The sequence below is a fragment of the Schistocerca americana genome, chromosome X (assembly GCF_021461395.2).
Source record: "Schistocerca americana isolate TAMUIC-IGC-003095 chromosome X, iqSchAmer2.1, whole genome shotgun sequence".
Lineage (NCBI taxonomy): Eukaryota > Metazoa > Arthropoda > Insecta > Orthoptera > Acrididae > Schistocerca > Schistocerca americana.
In genome coordinates this window covers 163,513,855-163,535,200 of record NC_060130.1, presented here as the reverse complement: position 1 = coordinate 163,535,200, position 21,346 = coordinate 163,513,855, and the positions used below count along the sequence as shown (strand labels likewise).

Sequence of the window (21,346 nt, the reverse complement as noted above, 5' to 3'; positions counted from 1 at the left end):
TCACTGGTAACAGACAAGGTGCAAGCTCATTGCTCACCTTGCCCACAATCCCAATTCCCCAAAGTACCCTGCACCACCTAGATCTCCCCACTCGCCACACACCTTGCTTTCCCCATCCCACCCCATACGCCGCACTCCAAACTTTTTCCATCCCACCCCACTGACACCTGGCCCACACCACCTAGGCACTCTGTTTTATGTCGTCTCTGCATTGGTTATATTAGTTTAACCCAGAGTTTTATTTTATGTTACCAAACCATCCTCATGTTCTGGTTGCGGAGTCTTACAGACAGTAGCGCACATCGTGGTGGAATGCCCCTTTCCTCTGGAGCTCTATGCTAGGCATGGTCTTTTGGGTTGTTTGCTTCTAATATTGGTGGGTGGCTAGCAGGCAATTGAACTTGTTCTCAATTTTCTTCATGAAAGTGGTTTTTATTCTCAGATATAACATTTTAAACTACCTTCAGGGTGAAGCTGATGTGTCTGGGGTTGGAGCACATCTGCTCCTGTGCTGGATTTGGAGGACCTTTGACACTACCTCCTTTACCAGCTGCCTTGGTCATACCTCTTTAACCCAGTTTTAATTGATTTTAAATGCATTTAGCTGCTTCTTTATCTTGCACCATATTTTCTGTTTCTGTTTCTCATCTGCTTGATCAGTGTATCAGCCAGACCTATGTATTTTTACTTCTCCTAAAATTATTTCTCAGCTTTCACACCAATATTGCTTTCAAAGCCTCAATATTATCACTCCTACATACTTTCATAACTCAATCTAAATTCTAGTTGACATCACTAATGATTTTGCTGTTTGGTCCCCTACAACTCTGTCCTTTGATTCATTCACTCTCTCACTTTCCAGGAATGTATACTCACACTCGTTTTGTTCCTGCCCTCTTAGCCAGAATACATTTCACCCTCTTGTCCTACAGTCCAGGCCTCTTTTTCCATCTCACTTCTGGCCCACTATTACTTACATCTACATCAATACTGTGCAAGCCACCTGACGGTGTGTGGCGGAGGGTACCTTGAGTACCTCTATCGGTTCTCCCTTCTATTCCAGTCTCGTATTGTTCATGGAAAGAAAGATTGTCGGTATGCCTCTGTGTGGGCTCTAATCTCTCTGATTTTATCCTCATGGTCTCTTCGCGAGATATACATAGGTGGGAGCAATATACTGCTTGACTCCTCGGTGAAGGTATGTTCTCGAAACTTCAACAAAAGCCCGTACCAAAGCCCGAGCATCTCTCTTGCAGAGTCTTCCACTGGAGTTTATCTGTCATCTCCATTGGATCTTCTCTCTCTCTTCTATCAACCCTATCTTGTACGGATCCCACACATGTGAGCAGTATTCAAGCAGTGGGCAAACAAGTGTACTGTAACCTACTTCCTTTGTTTTCGGATTGCATTTCCTTAGAATTCTTCCAATGAATCTCAGTCTGGCATCTGCTTTACCGACGATTAATTTTATATTGTCATTCCATTTTAAATCACTCCTAATGCCTACTCCCAGATAATTTATGGAATTAACTGTTCCCAGTTGCTGACCTGCTATATTGTAGCTAAATGATAAAGGATCTTTCTTTCTATGTATTCGCAGCACATTACACTTGTCTACATTGAGATTCAATTGCCTTTCCCTGCACCATGCGTCAATTCGTTGCAGATCCTCCTGCATTTCAGCACAATTTTTCATTGTTACAACCTCTTGATATACTAAAGCATCACCCGAAAATAGCCTCAGAGAACTTCTGATGTTATCCACAAGGTCATTTATATATATTGTGAATAGCAACGGTCCTATGACAATCCCCTACGGCCCTCCTGAAATCACTCTTACTTCGGAAGACTTCTCTCCATTGAGAATGACATGCTGCATTATGTTATCTAGGAACTCTTCAGTCCAATCACACAATTGGTCTGATAGTCCATATGCTCTTACTTTGTTCATTAAACAACTGTGGGGAACTGTATCAAATGCCTTGCCTAAGTCAAGAAACACGACATGTACCTGGGAGCCCTTGTCTATGGCCCTCTGGGTCTCGTGGATGAATAGCGTGAGCTGGGTTTCACACGATCATCTTTTTTGAAACCAATGCTGATTCTTGCTGAGTAGATTTCTAGTCTCTAGAAAAGTCATTATATTCGAACATAATACGTGTTCCAAAATTCTACAACTGATCGACGTTAGAGATATAGGTCTATAGTTCTGCACATCTGTTCGACGTCCCTTCTTGAAAACGGGGATGATCTGTGCCCTTTTTCAATCTTTTGGAATTCTACGCTCTTCTAGAGACCTGTGGTACACCGCTGCAAGAAGGGGGGCAAATTCCTTCGCGTACTCTGTGTAAAATCAACTGGTATCCCATCAGGTCCAGTGGCCTTTCCTCTTTTGAGCGATTTTAATTTATTTTCGTATGTGTATGTACTTACCTTTGTACTGTTGGTTTCTTGATAAGTTTCTACCATTAAGTGTATCTGTATATTTCATTTCCAATTTTGTTCCAAATCCACAGGAGTTCCACATACTTGCTCCTCTCGATTTAAAGGAACAGTTACTGTGAAGAGAGAGCCTGAATTTGAGACAGGCGGTAAGTTGTATAGCTGAAATTATTTGATGATCTGCACTTATCAGTGCTAACAGGCAACATGCATGCTCATTGCTCACCCTGCCCCCAACCCCAATTTCCCAAAGCACCCTACACCATACCCACCTAGAACTCTCCACACAGCACACACCTTCCCCATCCCACCCCACATGCTTAACACCTAACTTCCTCCATACCACCCCCATACTACCTAGCTGTCCCTAACCTACCCCACACGTCCTTCCCATCCATGGCCCAGTCTTTCTGTCCCCGGCCCACACCGCCCAGCAGTCCTGTACAGTGCCCGCCTCACTCGCCCAGCCATCCCATCTGTGGCCCACGCCGACCAGTCGTCCTGTCCATGACCCACGCCACCCTGCGGTGCCGTTGTCGGCCTGCGTTGCCCTGCTGTCCCCTTACAGCCTCGCCATCCCACCCTGCCCTGCCCCCAATATCCCAGCTCAACCTCCCTGCACCTAATTAACCAGGCCACCCTCTATGCCTCGCCCTGACCTTACAATTGGTCCCTGCCCCCACTTTCCCATTCCACCCAAGCCTCTCGTGCCCCAGTTTCCCTTCCCACCCTTGCCTCATTTGGCCCCAATAACCTTTCCTGCCACCACTTGGCCTCCCACCCATGCTTCCCTTCATGTTACTCCCACCAATGCTGTCCTGTCATGCTACCTCTAGCCCTGCCCTGCCCCAAGAACCAGCCTGGGCCAACTCTTGCCCCACCCTCCCACACTGCCCTGCCCATGCCACCACTCTCCCACACTGCCCTGCCCATGCCACCGCTCTCCCAGCCCACCCCACTCTCACACTCTTCTTTTTCTCAGGATCCACAGATCAGGTCTCTCTACCTACTCCATTTTTCCTCATTCTTCATATCCCCTTTCATTCTGCACTTTTCCCTGTACTTGCCAATTCTGTTCTATCTCCTCCCACTCTTCAGGCATATCCTCCCACTCCCACATTCTCCCATCTCCCTTTTGGCTGAAACATGTTTCACCCTCTTATTCTTTTCTCTGGGCTTCTTTTGCTCACTTCTGGTCCACTATTATTTCGTACTTCTCAAGTGTGTTCGTATTTATTTTCCTTGTACTCTTGGTTTCTTATTCAGTTTCTGTGAAGTTGATGTGTCTATTGCTTTACTAATTTTTTTACAAATTTGTAGGTTCTGTAGACATCCGCGCGTCTCCTTTTACAAGATCACTTAGTGTGACGGGAGAGACTGAAGCTATGATAGACAGTAAGTTGTACACTTGAAATAATTTGGTGAACTGTGATTATTATGCAAGTAGACAATGTGCTAGCGCATTGCATCTAGTGTTATTAAACCTGTTCAGAATTTCTGAAATTTCATTATTAAGATCGCATTAGTCAAGCGACATAAAATAAAATAACTTCCATCTCAGGAGAAATCCTTCGTTGTTTTTGGAACAACTCATGAAATTGGTACTAGCTATTTTTTAATTGTGTGTCTGTGGAAATTATGATACTGAAATACTACATATGTATGTGGGAAAGCACTCCGCACATATAATCTTTATAGCAATTGCATGTCATTCTGAAATGAGCATGGTGAATTTATAAATAGAATCTTTACCAGTAAAATGTTATGATTGTCTTCATCTTCTAGCCTGCCCCTTCGCCCTTCCTGATTTCTTCCACATCTCTTCTCCTTTCGTCCCTCCTGTCCCTTTGTCCTAATGTGCATTCTACCTTTCTTTTTGTACTCATTTCACCACACAACGAGATTGCTCAGCATGTCCTCTGCTAACTAACCTATTTCATTTTCATTTTCCTTCATGTCACTGTTTATGCTTTCACCCTTCTTTTGCATTTGATATATATATTTTTTAAGTAGATCTCTCTGTTATGTTTATTTGTTTAGAAAGAGTTCAACATTTGCAGTGTTTAAAATTTTGTTACATATCCACAGATACTGGAGATGTCCGCCAACCACCATCTAGGGCATCAGTTAGTGTTACAGCACAGACTGAAGATATAAAAGGTGGTAAGTTGTGTTCTTGAAATTAGTTGTTGACCTTTAATTTTGCTGTGTTTAAAGACACAATGTGTTTTTAAACCTAAAGCAAGAAATGCATTGGTTTTGACATGTAAAATAATCTTTTGTAATGTATGTATAGTCCCAGCTCATATCTTAAGAATGAGCATTCAATGGAAATCATGATATTCCCTTAACACGAAATGTTATTAAAAATTACTCATTTGGTATCACTAGAACAGCTTTGCTTAATTGATAATAATCAAAATTAGTTTCATAATGATTTTGTACTGTTTTAAAGACATTTCTAATTTGTGTTCAATTTGTGATACATTAATTATAGAATAAACTAAGAGAGTTGACTGAAAAGTAATGCCTCCACCTTCATAACTCTCCAACAGTTGGCAGCATTGGTATGTTCTGTAACCTCTTCTCTACAACTCCAGTTGGCGGGAAGCCTTAGCATTGAATGGTTGTGTTGTTACAGTGTAAAGTATAGACCCCTGCGCAAACTGTCGGTCAGTGCGATTTAAACAACGTGCAGTCATTGAATTCTTGACAGCAGAAGGTGTCACCCCAAACGAGATTCATCAGAAGATGAAAGCAGTTTATAATGATTGTATTGATGTGAGTAGTGTACATCTTCGGGCGAGTAACTTTAAAGATGCTGAGGTGGGAACATGTGACCTGCATGACAAATAAAGAGTTGGACATCCTGTGACAGCAGCCACCGAGTTTCACAAGCAAAATCTTGACAGATTGATTCAGGATGATCGTTGTATCACTCAGAGAGAAATTGCAAGCGCAATTGGCATTTCACAAGAATGTGTGGGTCACATTATTGCTTTGCTTGGCTATCGGAAGATTCGTGTACGATTGGTACCCCAGATGCTGACTACTGAAATGAAAGTGCACAGACTTGAAATTTCCCAGGAACTCCTCTCATGTTATGAGAATGAAGGTGATGCCTTTCTCCATTCAATTGTGACAGGAGACAAAACGTCAGTCTATGGAATATCGACTGTGAGACTGTAGTTGCAGAAACAAAGTGTCGACTTCGTTCGTGACGACTTCAGAAAACTTTTCCATCGTTGGCAGAAATGTATCCAACTGGCTGGTGATTATGTGGAAAAGTGAATATTGATAATTAAAGTTCACAGTCTAAGGTTTATTTCTGCGATTGATTTATTAAACTATTCCCATTCAAACCCAATTAATGAAGGTGGATGCATTACTTTTCATTCAACCCTCATATATATAGGCTGCTCCTGCTTATCACTAGATTAGATAAAAATTATTGGAGAGGTCAGTGATCATTCATGACATTCACAACCACTGTTGTCTAGATCGCATATTAATTAATCTTAGTATGACCCCTTTCAACATACTTCAGATCAGAAAAAAATAAAGGATACACAAGGAGCACTTTAAATAAGCTGATGTTCAAGCTGGTTATCAGAAACTTCCAAAATCTGGACATATACCAAAGCAAACAAAGATGGACAGTGTGTATCTCGTCAAACATAATGGTAAGTGTCAAACCGAGCTCTGTGACAGGTGACTATTGAGAGGTTGTCGTGAGGTGGTGCTTCAGCCAAGTATGGACTGACATACTAATAGAACATTAAACAGGTGTAGTCGTAAAATGAAACATTACAAAGCATTTATGAATTAAAAACACAAGAACTTACTCTCTCCATATACAAAATAAGAAGTATTAAATGTGATTACACATTAAGGTGTTTGGTAGGTCTCTTGTCTCAATTATTATTGTTAAAAACAGAATTGTGAAAAGTAATATTCACAATCACATTCCAAAAGGAAAGAAAGAGAAAGGGCATGGGATGCATCTGTTTTGTTAATTAACGTATTGTAAAAGTCAAATGTGAATTCACTCATCAGAAGTACTGAGAAGCACTATGGCTTTAAATTAAATGGAGATAAAAATATATACCTTACAGACACTGTATATAATACAGATATCATAACAGATGGTTGGAAAGCCATTTATGTTAGATTACATTTGTTAAAAAAATTGGGTGAAAAAAGAGAGAGAGAGAGAGAGAGAGAGAGAGAGAGAGAGAGAGAGAGAGAACAGGGCAGCACCAGTAGACAGTCCCCCTCTGTAGTTACAGTACAACCGTCTGGTCAAACAAACTCTGATCGGACTGTGCTCTCATTAAAAAGAGAGAGATAGAGATAGATAGATAGACAGAGAGAGAGAGAGAGAGAGAGAGAGAGAGAGAGAGAGAGAGAGAGAGAGAATGACTTTGGTATTCGATTTTTGGCAAGTGTGCTTTTTTAGAACAAGGAGATTCATTGCTTTTCGATTCGGAACTTTCCATTTTTGTCTCTGGGTCATACCCATATACCTAAGTTTTTTCTATGGTTACACTTGTGGACATGAAGCCCGGATCTGAATGAAGACGATCCTTCAAACTGTGTGCAGACTGACACACGATTTTTCTTCTATTCATCACTCAAAAGTCTGGAAACAAATTTTACACTTACTCTTCACATTTGCAAATTATCAGTTAAAATGCTTTGCATGGACCTGTACAAGATGCTAAGTTTTTTGGTAAGCTCTGGAATAGTTATTAGCCTGTTTGAACGAACAATTTTTGCCACTTCTTACACATTTTCTTCTGTTTTTGAGGTTGATGGATGTCCTCAATGTTGCTCATCTAATACCGACTCATTTGTGTATTTAAATAGGTCATATCACTGGCAAACTGTCTTCAGAGTTACAGCATTATTGCCATACAATACTTTCAACAATTCATGTGTTTCTTTGACTCTTTCTTGAAAATTGAAACATAACTTAATGTTCACACATTGTTTGAAATCCATAATGTGCATCAGACACAGTAAACACAACCTCATTGTAGCTTCTCTGGGTGCTGACTGACAAGTCAGAACATTTTCCAACTTGATGCTGTCTATCTCAGTGGATCAGACTAGCAGAGAAATTACATAAAATGGTTGTAGTGTCAATTGTGGCTGCTAAAAAGAAATATATTCACCATATTTTTTTCTGCCGGCCTTTTATGTGTTGTTTTATTACTTTGGAGTCATGGTGTGTGTATGTTATCGTCTAGTAGATAAAAACAAAACATTATTTCAGAGCATGGCTCTGTGGAGATCTGTGACTAAAGATTGAACATAAATGTAAATTCGAAAGTAAAATAACTAAAGTAGAATACCTCCAGTGGTCACAGACTCCTTTCTCTATCATGATACGTCACATATAGACCATCTCAGTTTGTGACTACTGGGTGAACAGAGATGATGTCTATAAAGAAATATGTGCAAAGAATGTATGAGGTGTGTTCAAAAAGTATTGGGAATTTTCATTTTTTGGAAGTAAGTTGTTTTATTTGTCTGTATGAATGTAGCCTCCTTCAGAGTAGTCCGAATCAGATATTACACATGTATGCCAGTGCTTCTCCAATCCCTGAAACACTTCTGCAGTTCGATCCTTGGGATACTACTTAGCTAGTTTAAGCAATGTGGTTTTTATCCCATCTATGCTTGTAAAATGAATGCCCTTTAAGATTGTCTTTACTTTCAGGAAACAGAAAAAAATTATGTTGGGGCCATATCTTTCAAATGTGAAGACTGCTTCATCATTACAGTGTTGTTTCTGGCCAAAAATTCACGAACAAGCAATGAAATTAACATTAATGAACAGTTGCATTTGGCAGTAATTTTGCGATTACACATTTCATACCCACAACATCTGAAAAGACTTCATGGTATGAGCCAATTGAGCCAGTTAATACACCATCATCAGCAACTTCTCCGATTGTTATTCGGCGCTCGTTCATACTCATTTCTTTCACTTTTGCCACATTTGCATTGCTTGTTGCTGTTGTGTGGGGGTGTCCAAAACACTTGTCGTTTTCAGTGTCATCAGTGTCTTCATGGCCATCTTGGAAATGCTTACACCACTTGTAAACCCTTGTTTTACTATAGCAGACCCACCAAAAGCAATATTCAACATTTCTAATTTTTTTTTACATTTTTCCCATTTTTTATAGCAAAATTCTCGAATACAGTTTTAAAACAAATCAATAATTGATACTCGCAACCCCACATATGTAACCTTTTTGACAACTAATGACGTACTAGACGTCTAGTATGGCTACCATTGTATGGCTACATTTCAGACATATTTACCAAAACAGCAACGAAACATCTGACTAATACAACCCTAAAATTAAAAAATATTACCAGTGCTGTTTTAATGCACCTGTTATAACAAAACAAAAGACTATTTCAGAGCAAGTCTTAAAGCATTGTAGAAATCTTTGGTTGTGTAGATGAATAGATGTGTTGGTGTAAATATCTCCAGAGGGAAACACATTCTTTTGTGTCAGGTTTTTATAGCATAGTACTTTGTACACATTTATATAATCAGGTGACATGCTGAAAACAATATGTGTAATGATTACGTTGCAAACAGTGGCAAAATTGTACATAAATAAGTTTTCTTTAATTACTATGTTACATTGTGTGTGTGGGGGGGGGATTCAGAGAAGAGAGAGGATGAAAGGAGTGACAGAAGGAAAGCAAACACTTTTGTATGTCAAAGCAGTGGGTTGTTAAGATTAAATCTGTTACATATTATAGCTGAGTAAAAGTTGAAGTACTACATTGGTTACCGAGCGACGTGTCGCAGTGGTTAGCACAATGGAATTGCATCTGGGAGGATGATGGTTCAAGCCCCACGTCTGGCTATCGTTATTTATGTTTTCTGTGATTTCCCTAAGTAGCTTCTGGTAAATGCTGGGAAGGTTCTTTTAAAAGGCCACTGTCGACTTCCTTCCCCATTCTTTCCTAATCCGATGGGACCGATAACCTCACTTTTTGGTCCCCTCTCCAAATCAACCAACCAACCAGTATGAGATTTTCACTCTGCAGAGGAGTGTGCACTGATATGAAACTACCTGGAAGATTAAAACTGTGTGCCGGACCGAGACTCGAACTTGCCTTTCATGGGCAAGTGCTCTACCATATGAGCTACCCAAGCATGACTTGCGATCCGTCCTCGCAGCTTAAATTCTGCCAGTACCTCGTCTCCTACATTCCAAACTTCACAGAAGCTCTTCTTGCAGAACTAGCCTTGCAGAACTAGCATGCCTGGAAGAAAGGATATTGCAGAGACATGGCTTAGCCACAGCCTGGGGGACGTTTTCAGAATGAGATTTTCGCTCTGCAGTGGAGTGTGTGCTGATGTGAGTATCCTTTCTTCCAGGAGTGCTAGTTCCGCGAGGTTCACAGAAGAGCTTCTGTGAAGTTTGGAAGGTAGGAGATGAGGTACTGGCAGAATTGAAGCTGTGAGGACAGGTTGTGAGTCGTGCTTGGGTAGCTCAGATGGTAGAGCACTTGCCTGCGAAAGGGACAGGTCCCGAGTTTGAGTTTCGGTGCAGCACACAGTTTTAATCTGCCAGGAAGTTTCAACCAACCAATACATTGATTATGGTTTAAAATAATATATGCATATCTGTGTACTGACAGGTGATACAAACTGTTGGTATGATGGGTCTGTTAGATTTTGCAAGTCAGGCTGTTCCATTGTTCATTTAGAAAATATCATAGAAACATGTAAATAACCAATTTATGGTAATTGTAGGTTTGAATGTTTATGAATGAAACAGTTGCAGTCCAAACATTCAATTTTGTATACACTTGTATTGTGTAGTGGGTTTCTTTGTGTTGTTGTTATAAGTTACTCACTGGCCAGTCTTGCTGTCAGTAGTGAAAGATACATTTAGGACTTTTGATTTGAAGACATTACAAATCTGATGTGAAATGCTACCCAGAAATGGGATTGTATGGAAGATCTTTCTTTGTGTTTGCATTTTGTGCTTTAATTGTTGGGCTACTATAGCTATTTGCAGTGGCTGTTTGTTGTATTATTTCCATTTCTTGTTTGTAATTAACTTCAGAGAGTGGCAGTTCGACTGCTCCATTGACCATGTAGTGGAATGCTACTATTTTGTGGGCTGTGGGGTGACGAGAGAGGTTTTATGAATGGTAGTCTGTGTCGTGATAGGTTTTTGATAAATTTCAAGTTGTTGTATTATCCATTATTCTAATGGTCAAGTCTAGAAAGTTTATGGTGTCACCTACTTGGTGCTCAACTATGAACTTTACATTTTCATGGAAGCTGTTTAATAATTGGTTAACTCATTGATATCATTTTCTGTGCCTTTGGTTAAAATGATGACATCATCTACATATCTGTAGTAAAAAAATATGTTTTTGAGGGTGTGGTACTAGAAATTTCATTTGTTTGCATACTTTTCATGTTTTTCACTTGTACATGAACCATGACTCGGGTTGCCAACTTTTTAAGGCAAAAATGTATTTTATTTCAAGGAGAGGTAAATAAAAAGTATATTTCTAAAAATGCAGTATTTTCATAATTGTACGTATTTATTTACTGAAATACAAATTTCTCGTAAATGTGAATTTTTTGTTTGTTTCAAAAGTTTAATAACTGGTGCTAAATTATAAATGAAGAGTTAGTGGTGCTACATTATGAATAAACAGTTGCTTTTTTAATTAAATTTATTGAAGCTCTGTCTCCCTCTTCTCGCTGGTGTGCACAAATGACCATTAATTCGATTTTGTTCAATGCTGAGGTGACATGAACGGAAAGCATATAAGATAAATTATTTTTAATTTTTAGGTGACTTAATCACTTGCTTTTTATGTAGGTACTGTCACTTTTCAGAAGTATTTTGTTTGGCAAGAAATATTTGTCTTCATTCATTAATTTTCTTAACTTTATTTAATTAATGTTGTTTCATAGTGTGAAACATCCTTTCAATATTTTATATGATATTGAATTTATCTTGAGGATCACTTTTTATTTAGTCATATGATTTCTTTCATTCCCACACCACTGAGCATTTAGGCATTGTGGTCACGACATAAAGATCACTATTAAGAAAGCACCTATTCATAGACATGGATGAAGAACTAAACTAAAAACTACTTACTGGCAGTCAATAGAAAGCTGGTATCAGAATTGCAATAAGAGTGACAACTGGTGATAACAGAATGCAGTAAACAATAATGACTTAACAGGGTCAAAACAATTGAATGTTACAGATTAGTAGTGAATGTGTCAGATTGCTTCTACAGTCTGGTTTCACTCCAAAAGAATGAACGAATAATAATCCTACAGATATGTAAAGCTATCACCATCTGAGTCAATTGTTTTTAATTGTTTGTTCCCATCACTAGTCCTCCGCCTCCTCTCCCACACCTCTGGCCACCTCCACACATGCCCTCCCTCAAACTTTGCTGGTTGTCCACCCCTCTCCCTCACTGCTCTTGCCAATGTCTAACCTACTTGTGCTATATTCTCTTTATTGTTGGTTTCTTCTTCAGTATTTATTCTTTATCTGCCCTGTTTGTTGTAGTATTTTGTATTTACTGCTTAAATATATTTGTGTTGTTTTTTTTTTAATTTATATAAACTAAATTGAACAGTTTTGCCTTTTAAAATTTTGTTACAAATCCACAGGTGCTGAAGATGTCCGTCCTTCGCCATCCCGAAGATCAGCTACTGTGGAAATACAGAAAGAAAGTTTCACACGTAGTAAGTTGTGTTCCTGAAATTAGTCAATTATTTATTATTATCACTATATGAATACCCAAGCTGCTAATTCACTGCATCTAGTTCTTGTAAAACAGTCAAGCTTTCTAAATTTTCGCTACTGTGCGGGTGTGAAACAGAGTATGAGACGACGGGCACCACACCAGAGAATGGCCAAGCTGGATGCGTACAGCGGTCGAAGCATCTGTGGCATGAGAGAGGAATGAGAGCCACTGCAGGTGTGCATGGCCCGTAGATGGAGCGCTGGAGGCGGCGTGGACTGCAGACAGAGTGCTCGATGAGGCGTTGATTAAAAATGGAGTGCAAAGCACCATCCCGGCTTAAATACTGGACCTGAGCCACCTGATCACCAATCTCAGGGAGTGCCTGAAGACGACATTGAGTTGACCGTCAAAATATCGTGAGAATGATGCGAATAACAGGCAGAAGACCCAATTATTCAGAGTATTGCTGGGAAAACCGGAAGAATTATGTGATAAATAACTTTATACAATACTACCAGGAGAGTAATTTCCATAAGATTGGAGCATTCGATTAACTTCATACCTGTGCTTTCATTTGTATGAGTATTCATATAGAAAATATGAGAGTCACGAGAATGCTAAGAACCTTGACTGGCAGCCTCTGGATCAACTGCAAGCACCGTTATTGTGTGAGGCTTATTCAGGCCAGCAGTTCTCTGCCTGGGTGGATTTTTTATGTTCATAGCAAACTGTGGGGTCGGAACAATTTTTACAGCTCAAATTTGGCCTTCTGGTAGAAAGGAGTGCTAACACTCAACTAATAAAAAACAGCTCAAATGGACAGATCTCTTGAGGAAAACACCGTAAGAATGATGGTAAAGAAAGTAACAGGGCATAAAATTGCCAAAATTCATTTATAGTAGTAAAGAGAGGGGAGAGATATTTCAAAAACATTCACCCTTTCTACACATGTAAAACTTTAGAAGCAATAGCCCATCTTTGAAAGGAGTCAGACAACTTCGAAACAGCTACACTGCAAATTTCAAAGCTTTTAAGTTTGAAAAAAAATTGGTGAATACCCAATTGTAACAGAAACGCATAGTATCCTTAATTTCAGCATGCGGGTAGTCATCTGTCTAGGTATAATGGCTATTGAATGAAAGGAAGAGTGGTGAAACGTTGGCTTCTAAGCCACGAAGAAAATTGTTAAGAGAGATTATTGGGTTATTAGAAAAAAAAATAAAGCATATGTTTTGACATTTAACTCCCCTGTATTACCAGAGGATATCAAAGCTTGGTTTATCTGCCCCGAAGTTAGAACATGTATGCCAAACCCTGTGAGATCCTTTAAACACCAAAAGTTTGGATATACAACTCTTGGTTGTAACAGTGGGCTCATATGCCATAGATGGTGCCAAAGGCACTTAAGGCAAATTAACCCTGTACATCTATAATGTGTGTCAGCTCTTGAGGTGATCATCCCATATGAAACAAGGACTGATGTGCATTAATGCCGAGAAAAGCAAAAAGCAGAAACTGAAGATCATCAGAATCCCAAATGGTGAGCCGAGAAAGTCTTTAAAGTTATATAACGTCTAGCATTCACCAAACCTTTTATTATATCAGCTGCAGAAATCAGTACCATCGGATAACTGAGCAGTGCTACTTTCCATTGCTGAAGTCAATGTTGTGGACATGATGTTACCGTGGACGAACTAAAACACACTACTACCCTTTCTTCTAACACTTCCTGTTCATCATCACGGCAGAGGGAAAGGGGAAAAGAAAACTCTTACTGAAAGATGGTTCTTGTAATACAGTGAAATGTGAATGGGTTCAAAAAACATATGGAGGGGCTCAAATTCCTAGCACAGAAAAAGCCACTCTGCAGGAGAGACAACTGAAAATGATTGATGTCCTTGTGTTAAAAACTTCTCTCTTCAAAGGGAAGATGACATCAGTGGCAACAGAGCTAAGATTAGGGTAGCATTATTTATTATTGATACATGCACAGTTCACCTGTTCCACTCTCAACCAGCTTGCTTTAAGTAGCTGTTGTCATCCATCTGTCACTGAAAATTAATGTCTGCCCAGAGTACTTGCCACCATAAGACTCACTTGATAAAGATTCTATTGTAGGTCTCATTGGGCAACTCCCTAAATCATTCCTACTTGTGTGTCATTTTAATGCACCTGCCCCGGGATAGAATTACTGAGAGCCCGATTGTGTCAGAAGATATCTGTCTTCTGAAGAGAGCGACACAATTTAGCTCTGCCGTAGATTTGTTCTTTGCAATTGAATTTTTCTTCTGTTCCCTGCATTACAGATATTGTAGTGTGGCAAGTGGATATCAATACACACTCAAGCTACCACTTCCCTACCTGGACACACATTCTGAATAGAAGAGAACACAAAAGAAGCCACCAAAATTGATGCTCAGCAAGGCAGACTGGATTCTGCTGGGCGAAGGGGGTGGGGGTTGGGGTTTGGGTGGGGGTGGTCATGTGCCCATTTCAGCCGTAGTAAGATTGGAACACATTGATAAAGATCATTAGCATCTGGAAATTGTGGGATTATATTGAATGCATGATTCACCATATTGCTGAGACATCCACATGAAATACCTCAGAACACCCTAAAGCTGTCCTCTCACGGTATGTGAAAATGTATGTGGATGAGGAGACGGTGATGTCACAGTGTGGTATTCCATGTTCCACAACACTGCGAAGTGTGAAATGAAGAATCTGGCATTTCACATTTATGTCCCATGAAGAGGAACACAGCCAATGAGAGGCATCATCATTTTCGCATCACAAGCAGAATGTAGGAGTCACTGAATTTTCTGAATTTAAACTCCGTATTTTATGTTTTTTTAGTATTGAGTATGTGGTTGAATATAAGCTGCTTCAAAGCATCAGCAAATTGTGAACTCTCAAAAACGGGTCATTTTAGGTACGATTTGTTACAATGAAAGACAGGATACTTTATATCAGTAGTTAAAGGCTTCCTGTATTTGATGCATTTAATGTTATAATTTGTGTGCAATGAAAGTGTACTGTTTCATTGCTACAGCACAATGATGATCTATCAAAAGTGCATGGTTTAGTAAAACCTAATGGAATTTTTAGACACAGCCTTTACACAGTATATACCACATTGAGGAGCGGTGGCCATATCGAAGCTGTAGCGAAGGTTACAGTACCATGAGTGTGAAAGGTAGCACGTTTGTGTCCAGCTCCTTCCAAATCCCCCCCCACCCCCCCCCCCCCCCCACCCCCCACCCCCCCAAAAGGTTGAGGGGCTTTCTTATAAATGTAATAGAAAGGTTATTGGCAACAGTCAAAGTTATTTATTAGAATCAATGTATTAGCTGCAATTCTTGCTTCATAGGCCATCGACTAGAATGTTTCCCCAGTGCATAGTAATCTTAACATGACTGACAGTCTGTGTCAGAAAGTTAACACAAGTTACACACTGAAAGTTTTCGCTGTTATGAAACTGTTTGAAATACACACTGATCAGCCAGAACATTATGACCACGTACCTAATAGCCGGTAAGTTCGACTACATCTGCACACACAGATCACCTCATTTCTGTAAATTCCAAGGACACCATGTCAATCACATCCCCGATGTATTCAATAGGGTTCAGGTCTGATGAATTGGTGGCCAGCACATCAATTTGAACTCACCACTGTGTTCCCCAAGCCACTCCATCACACTCCTGGCCTTGTGAAATGGCGCATTATCTTCTTGAAAAATGCCACTGCTGTCGGGAACCATGATTGTCATGAAGGGGTGTATGTGGTCTGAAACCAATGTATGATATTCTTTGTCCATCATGGTGCCTTGCACAAGCTCCATTGGACCCACTGATGCCCACTTGAATGTACCCCAGAGCATAACGGTGCTGCCACCAGCTTGTCTCTGTGCCACAGTACAGGTGTTAAGGAGCTGTTCTCTTGAAAGTGACGGATTTGTGTCCTCCCATCGGCATGATGAAGAAGGTATCGGGATTAATCAGATAATGCAGTGCTCTGCCACTGTGCCAACATCCAGTGCTGGGCGAAGGGGGTGGGGGTGGGGGTTTGGGTGGGGGTGGTCATGTGCCCATTTCAGTCGTAGTTGCCAGTGTCATGATATTAACATTGGCACATGCACAGGTCATCGGTTGCAAAGCCTGTTATTATGAGTGTTTTGTGCACTGTGTGTACAAACAAACTTGTACTTTGCCCAGCATGAAAGTCTGATGTTAGTTCTGGCGTAGTTCAGCGCCTGTCCTGTTTTATCAATCTGCCCAGCCTATGACAGGCGACATTTATAAAAAGGCGTGGCCTCCAACCGCATGATGTCTGGACGTGGTTTCAGCTTTGTTTCTCCACAGTACTCCTTGAACACCTGAGGAGTCATGGATTCTTCGAAATGCTAGTGTCAAGCCTCTGCATCATCATAACCTGCCCTTGGTCAAGCTCAGATGAATCACCCGCCTTCTCCATTCTACACAAGGACAGCCCACTCACTGATACTACATGCACTGTGCATGTGTCTGACTAGCAGTCATACCTTGCCAGTTGGTGCTGCTATTGCCTGGATGGGTTTAAATCGATAGTAGGTCGGTGGTCATAATTTTGTCACTGATCAGTGTATATACCTATCTCTTGGTTTTATGAACTGTCTCGTGTTAGTGTCTTGCCAGTAGATATCTTTGCCATTGATGGTGAGCAAATCGAAAATTTCTCCTCTTCCTTTCGAATGAAATTATGAAACTAATCCCAATCTTGAAATCTGTGCGATGAAGTATGTTACTTCAATGTCATGATAGTCAATATAACATCGAGAATATGGATATTATATATGTGCAATCTGACAATAGAAATGAGACTAACTATATTCGGTTTAAAACTGAAAATAGGATGGAGATTTAATTGAGTTGACAATTACTTCTGCTAGTATGTATCTCAGATCGTTGTACAGCATTATATAGTGTTCCTGTATCAACTGTTCATTGTTCAAGCTATCAAAGAGTCCAGAATCTTCTTTGCAATTTTCTTCACTATTATTTCACTGTTGCTAACAGAGTTAATGCAGCTATTTTATGTGCATCTATTTTTGTAGAGAATCTGTTAGATTTACGTGCCAGATGCAGCTGGGAATAGCTACTGGAGAGTGCTGTAGTCACAAATCATGATAATGACAATGTTGGTTTGTGGGGCACTGAACATTGTGGTCGTCAGCACCCATGCAAGTTCCAAATCTTTCCATTTCCAGTCTTGACACTTCCCAAATGATGAGACAAATCATGATGCGGAACATATTTTGTGAGATGTTGCATGTTGCTTCAGAGCATGCAGCAACCATGACAGACACGACATCTGGCATATTTCATGATGAGAAACATGTCCCTTGTGAGGATTGCTTAAGAGGCAATGGTGTAATGGAAAATGCCGTAGTGCAGTCAGGGACAAGTGGGTGGCACAGTGAATGTTCAGAGTGAGAATAACAGGAGAGAACCATTTAGTCTTCAAAGTTATGAAAGCACAAGCATGGTGAATAATTAAAGCAAGCAGAAAAGTGTCAAGGCAAGAGTTTTGTAAAACCATTAATCATTCCACACCAGCTCCTATAATATGCGAATCAATCAGATGGGTCACTGATAAAGGTTGTGCTACTCTCATCCCTGCCTCAGGACCATGGACTGTTTTGTATAGCATGTTGGGACAGCTGTGTAAACAACTATGTGTTGTGCAGGTATCAGACCGACAAAAGGAGCTAAAAGAACAATGCCTATCCCTCGCCTCTGCGTCAAAGTTAGTGAGCCACCATTTCTATCTGACAGGGGTCCTGACTGTGCAACATGCCTTCAAAGCTAAGTCAGCCAAGAATCTCCAACATACAAACATTCCAACAGAGTGACTGTTGCTGACCATATGTGAGCCACAAAGCCATTACGAGTCCAGGCAAAACAGCTTTTAGTGGACAACAGTATAGGACATCAAGGTTCTCCTAGAGCAGTGGAGCATTCAGCTCTTGGATGATAGACATACCCAGGAAGAACTTTAAATTACTTTCGGGGGGGGGGGGGGGATATTGGTATGGCATATTTTGTCAGCAAACATTCTTTTGTATTTTAAACAATCACTGTAATGATTCAGTGGTTTATGCAGATGGTCCCAAGCAAGGGACTTAGGTGACTTTTCATTAGCTTTTCCAGGCAGCATCCCAAGCATTCACTTGCCAACAGACTTCAGTGTCTAGGATGCATGGTTGTATGCAATCTGGATGGCTCTTATGCAAATGAGATGTATGCATATGAAGATTTTCCTTATCTGTTCCAACTCACAAAGTGCTATGCAAAGCATCGAGAGAATATATCTAGCAGAAAATTTTCTACAGAAAATTTTGGCTACCCTGTTTTCTGTACCGAACAGGACAGGTCAGATTTTGGGGTAACGAGATGACAGATACAGTCAAACAAGTTTGTGATAAGAATTCAGTGACATCAGTTAAGTCACTAGTGAGAAGGACAATCATGGGTACGTGGGGAAGAGTGTGACTTGAAATGAGTGGAAATAAAATTCAGACACTTAAAACAACTTACTGACTGTGACGTACTACTCACTCAACAAAATGAGACCATTTTTACTGGATCTACACTCCTGGAAATGGAAAAAAGAACACATTGACACCGGTGTGTCAGACCCACCATACTTGCTCCGGACACTGCGAGAGGGCTGTACAAGCAATGATCACACGCACGGCACAGCGGACACACCAGGAACCGCGGTGTTGGCCGTCGAATGGCGCTAGCTGCGCAGCATTTGTGCACCGCCGCCGTCAGTGTCAGCCAGTTTGCCGTGGCATACGGAGCTCCATCGCAGTCTTTAACACTGGTAGCATGCCGCGACAGCGTGGACGTGAACCGTATGTGCAGTTGACGGACTTTGAGCGAGGGCGTATAGTGGGCATGCGGGAGGCCGGGTGGACGTACCGCCGAATTGCTCAACACGTGGGGCGTGAGGTCTCCACAGTACATCGATGTTGTCGCCAGTGGTCGGCGGAAGGTGCACGTGCCCGTCGACCTGGGACCGGACCACAGCGACGCACGGATGCACGCCAAGACCGTAGGATCCTACGCAGTGCCGTAGGGGACCGCACCGCCACTTCCCAGCAAATTAGGGACACTGTTGCGGCGAGGACCATTCGCAACCGTCTCCATGAAGCTGGGCTACGGTCCCGCACACCGTTAGGCCGTCTTCCGCTCACGCCCCAACATCGTGCAGCCCGCCTCCAGTGGTGTCGCGACAGGCGTGAATGGAGGGACGAATGGAGACGTGTCGTCTTCAGCGATGAGTCGCTTCTGCCTTGGTGCCAATGATGGTCGTATGCGTGTTTGGCGCCGTGCAGGTGAGCGCCACAATCAGGACTGCATACGACCGAGGCACACAGGGCCAACACCCGGCATCATGGTGTGGGGAGCGATCTCCTACACTGGCCGTACACCACTGGTGATCGTCGAGGGGACACTGAATAGTGCACGGTACATCCAACCGTCATCGAACCCATCGTTCTACCATTCCTAGACCGGCAAGGGAACTCGCTGTTCCAACAGGACAATGCACGTCCGCATGTATCCCGTGCCACCCAACGTGCTCTAGAAGGTGTAAGTCAACTACCCTGGCCAGCAAGATCTCCGGATCTGTCCCCCATTGAGCATGTTTGGGACTGGATGAAGCGTCGTCTCACGCGGTCTGCATGTCCAGCACGAACGCTGGTCCAACTGAGGCGCCAGGTGGAAATGGCATGGCAAGCCGTTCCACAGGACTACATCCAGCATCTCTACGATCGTCTCCAAGGGAGAATAGCAGCCTGCATTGCTGCGAAAGGTGGATATACACTGTACTAGTGCCGACATTGTGCATGTTCTGTTGCCTGTGTCTATGTGCCTGTGGTTCTGTCAGTGTGATCATGTGATGTATCTGACCCCAGGAATGTGTCAATAAAGTTTCCCCTTCCTGGGACAATGAATTCACGGTGTTCTTATTTCAATTTCCAGGAGTGTATAAAGAGCCTGGCACTTTGACCACAATTTCCTCCTGCGTCAAAAGTGAAACGTGTGGCGTAACTGTAACAATGTGCCATATTTTATGTATATGTTGTTTGTATGCTGATATGAGAGCATTAAATGGCTTGGCTAGAGATTTGCATTTTATTTTAAGCAGTGGTTGAATGACTATGGCACGTGTTTTAAATTTTGTGACTACATAATGAGTTTTTTCGCTACATAAAATACACCCATTCATACTCAGCAAGGGTGCTGATAACCAAGCCATCGAGCACCGAGTGGTGGTGGTGGTGGTGGTGGTGGTGGTGGTAGTTAATGTTAAAATAAGGCCGTCATGAGAAATGTACCAGTAATATCGGACCATTTTAGTATTATCTTCAGAGCAGCTTCACCATCAATAATGAAGGGTTTAATTACTTTTTTGTTTATTTATTGAATATTATGTAAATTGTGATTTTCAATCCAAAGTGCATTTGTGACACCTCTCATCTATTACAATTGCAATGCACAAATCACTTAAGTGGAGAAGAAAAACTTCTTTCCTTGTTGTATCTTTACAATAGAGAATTAAGTTATCATCTGCATTTCACACACACCTTGTGCTATCAGAGCAGTTTCTGCAGGACAGAATCTTTACTTGTGAAGTGTAAGTGTTGGGATGCAAAGGTGGTTTGTTCTTGACCATATACACTTTTGGGCCCTGTAGACTTATCTAGGTTGATGTGAGATAGTGTTAATAGCTAGCCCTTTCTCTAATGTTATGTAAGAAATGGCACTGACAGGATTGCAGCTGGAAATGGTGGCTGAATACAGAGATTGGACTGCATGCTGAATACAGAGATTGGACTGCATCTACATCTTTCACAGAGTTACACCTGTGGATTGAGAGCACATGTTGCACAGGAACATGCAGGGAGACTAGTTAGATAATGTGGATAGTGGAGTGCTGATGTGGTAAGAGTGAGGAGGATGATTTTGGAGGATATTATCATTTCAGGGATGGCAAGAGATGTCTGAAACCCTTTTGGAGTATTTTGTTTGGTTCGTCCTGCACTGATTGATACTGTGTGACAAAGGAAATGCTCTTACGT

General features: G+C 41.3%; 1 protein-coding gene across 1 annotated transcript in view; it reads left to right on the top strand.

The window, feature by feature from the left end:
* The window catches only part of LOC124555885 (delta(14)-sterol reductase LBR-like), a 241,770-nt gene that overhangs the window by 40,517 nt on the left and 179,907 nt on the right, over positions 1 to 21,346 (top strand). Inside the window, exons 5-6 of the mRNA XM_047129946.1 lie at positions 4,531 to 4,605; positions 12,137 to 12,211. Of these exons, the coding sequence (XP_046985902.1) occupies positions 4,531 to 4,605; positions 12,137 to 12,211 (150 nt within the window). The remainder of the gene's footprint in view (positions 1 to 4,530; positions 4,606 to 12,136; positions 12,212 to 21,346) is intronic.